This window comes from Octopus bimaculoides, chromosome 22 (genome assembly GCF_001194135.2).
Source record: "Octopus bimaculoides isolate UCB-OBI-ISO-001 chromosome 22, ASM119413v2, whole genome shotgun sequence".
NCBI classification, from domain to species: domain Eukaryota; kingdom Metazoa; phylum Mollusca; class Cephalopoda; order Octopoda; family Octopodidae; genus Octopus; species Octopus bimaculoides.
This window is the reverse complement of record NC_069002.1, coordinates 22,883,703-22,886,008: the sequence shown is the minus strand read 5'-3', so window position 1 is coordinate 22,886,008 and position 2,306 is coordinate 22,883,703. Positions and strand designations below refer to the sequence as shown.

General features: G+C 36.9%; 1 protein-coding gene across 2 annotated transcripts in view; it reads right to left on the bottom strand.

Moving 5' to 3' along the window:
- Positions 1–2,306, bottom strand: part of LOC106880957 (phosphatidylinositide phosphatase SAC2) — a 538,096-nt gene that overhangs the window by 365,796 nt on the left and 169,994 nt on the right. For both annotated transcript variants that reach the window (XM_052975697.1, XM_052975698.1), the window contains one exon: positions 67–178. In XM_052975697.1, coding sequence (XP_052831657.1) covers positions 67–178 — 112 coding nt within the window. The remainder of the gene's footprint in view (positions 1–66; positions 179–2,306) is intronic.

The window sequence follows — 2,306 nt, the reverse complement described above, 5'->3', positions numbered from 1 at the left end:
TATATCAAAGGCATATAAAAAATTAAATGAAGGACAACAGTCCAAAGAAAGCGCCAAGTGACTTACCTTTTTCTAGACGTGGTGGAGGCCGATATTTAAACCCTGACTGACTCCAAAAGACTGGAACTGACCCTCGTACTTGGACAAAAGATACTAAGTGAGGGGGGAACTGAAGAATCTGCAGCGAAGAAAAATTGGGGTTTTCTTAAATATTTCATAAAAGAATGGGAGAAACATCAATAATAACAATGAAGATCCTTCCTACCACAGGAACAAGGCCTGAAATTTTATGGGAATAAGGTCTAGTCATTTATATCACCCCCAATATTTAACTGGTACTTTATTTTATCAACTCCAAAACAATGAACAGCAAAGTCAGCCTGAGTGGATTTTGAACTCGGAGCATAAAGCATTTTGTTGATGTACTAATGATTCTGCCAGGGTCTGATATTTTGGAGTAAGGGGGCTAGTTGATACCATTGACCCATGTACACAACCAGGACTTTATTTTATTGACTCATAAGGGATGAAAGGTAAAGTCAACCTTGACAGTATTTGAACTCAGAATATAATGATAGACAAAATACTGCTAAGCATTTTCTCCAGCGTGTTGATGATTCTGCCTTAATGATGATGATAATAATAATAATAATAATAATAATAATAATAACAATAATAATAATAATAATAATAATAATAATAATAATAATAATAATAATATTCTTTCTTCCCAAAGCATAAGGTCTGAAATTTTGAGGAAGGGAGATGGTCAGTTGCATTAACCCCAGTGCGCAACTGGTACTTACCTTATAAACCCCAAAAGGATGAAAGGCAAAGTTACCTGAACAGGTGCATGGGGTACCACAGATCAGGTGTTGAAGTAATCACAGAGCAACATTTGATGAAGTGTTTTTCTAAAGAACACAATGCACCACCCAGTCGAGGAATTGAAACCACGATCTCAGAATCATGAGAGCAACACCGTAACCACAAGGCCATAATAACGTTTCAAATTTAGGCAAAGTTGCGACAGCAAAGTTGGGAAAGGACTTAGTCAATATGGTCAATCCCAGTACTTGACTGGTACAGTATTCTATTGACCCAGGAGGGATGAAAGCAAATTTGAACTTGACATGATTTGAACTCAGAAAGTAAAGAACTTGAACAAGTATCATAAAGAATTTCATCCAATGCTCTAATGATTCTACAAATATACTAACTCCTTTACCTGTCTCTAACTTTAGCACAAAGCCAGCAATTCGGAGGTTAGAGGATCAGTCAATACCATGAACTCCAATATTTAACTGGTACTTCATTTCATTGAAAATGAAAGTCCAATGCACTTGTGATTATGTTAGCTCATCACTGAGATTAATGATGATGATGATGATGATAATCCTTTCTACTGTAGGCACAAGGCCTGAAATTTGCAGGGTGGGGACTAGTCGATTGCATTGATCTTTCAGTTTAATTGACATTTATTTTATCAACCCTGAAAGGACGAAAGACAACGATGACCTCGGCTGAATTTTAACCCAAAATGTGAAAACAGACAAAATTCTGCAAAGCATTTTGTCCAACATGCCAACAATTCTGCCAGCTGGCTGCCTTAATAATAACAACAACAATAATAATAATGATAATAGTTGCAGAGAGTGCAAACCTCTGCCAAGGCAACACCAATGTCTTCTCAACGATTAGCCAGAGATGATTTTTAAAATGAGAATATCAGAAATAAACTCAACTGCTCTCACAAACAGGAATACTAAAAATGAACCCGACCACTCTTAAAAACTAAGTAAAAGAATCCAGAATCCTTGTCCAGTACCAGATCGATCCCAAAATCTTGTCCACAAACAAACAAACAAACACAACCGAAAACAATACCTCCGCCCTTGCTAAGGCAGAGGAAATAAATGTTTTCTACTATAGACACAAGGCCTGAAATTTGAGGGATGGGAGTAAGTTGATTACATTGACCCCAGCGCTCAACTAGTACTTATTTTACCGACCTTGAAAGAATAAAAGGCAAAGTTGACCTCGGCAGAATTTGAACTCAGATAGGAGCAACAGGCGAAATACTGCTAAGCATTTCGACCATTGTGCTAACGATTCTGCCAGCTCACCATTTTAATAATAATAATAATAATAATAATAATAATAATGATAAAGGCCTCAAACTCATGGGGAAGGGACTAGTTGATTACATTGACTCCAGTGTTTCACTGGTACTTAATTTATTGACCTTGAAAGGATGAAAGGCAAAGTCAACCTTGGTGGGATATGCACTCAGGACATAAAGCCAG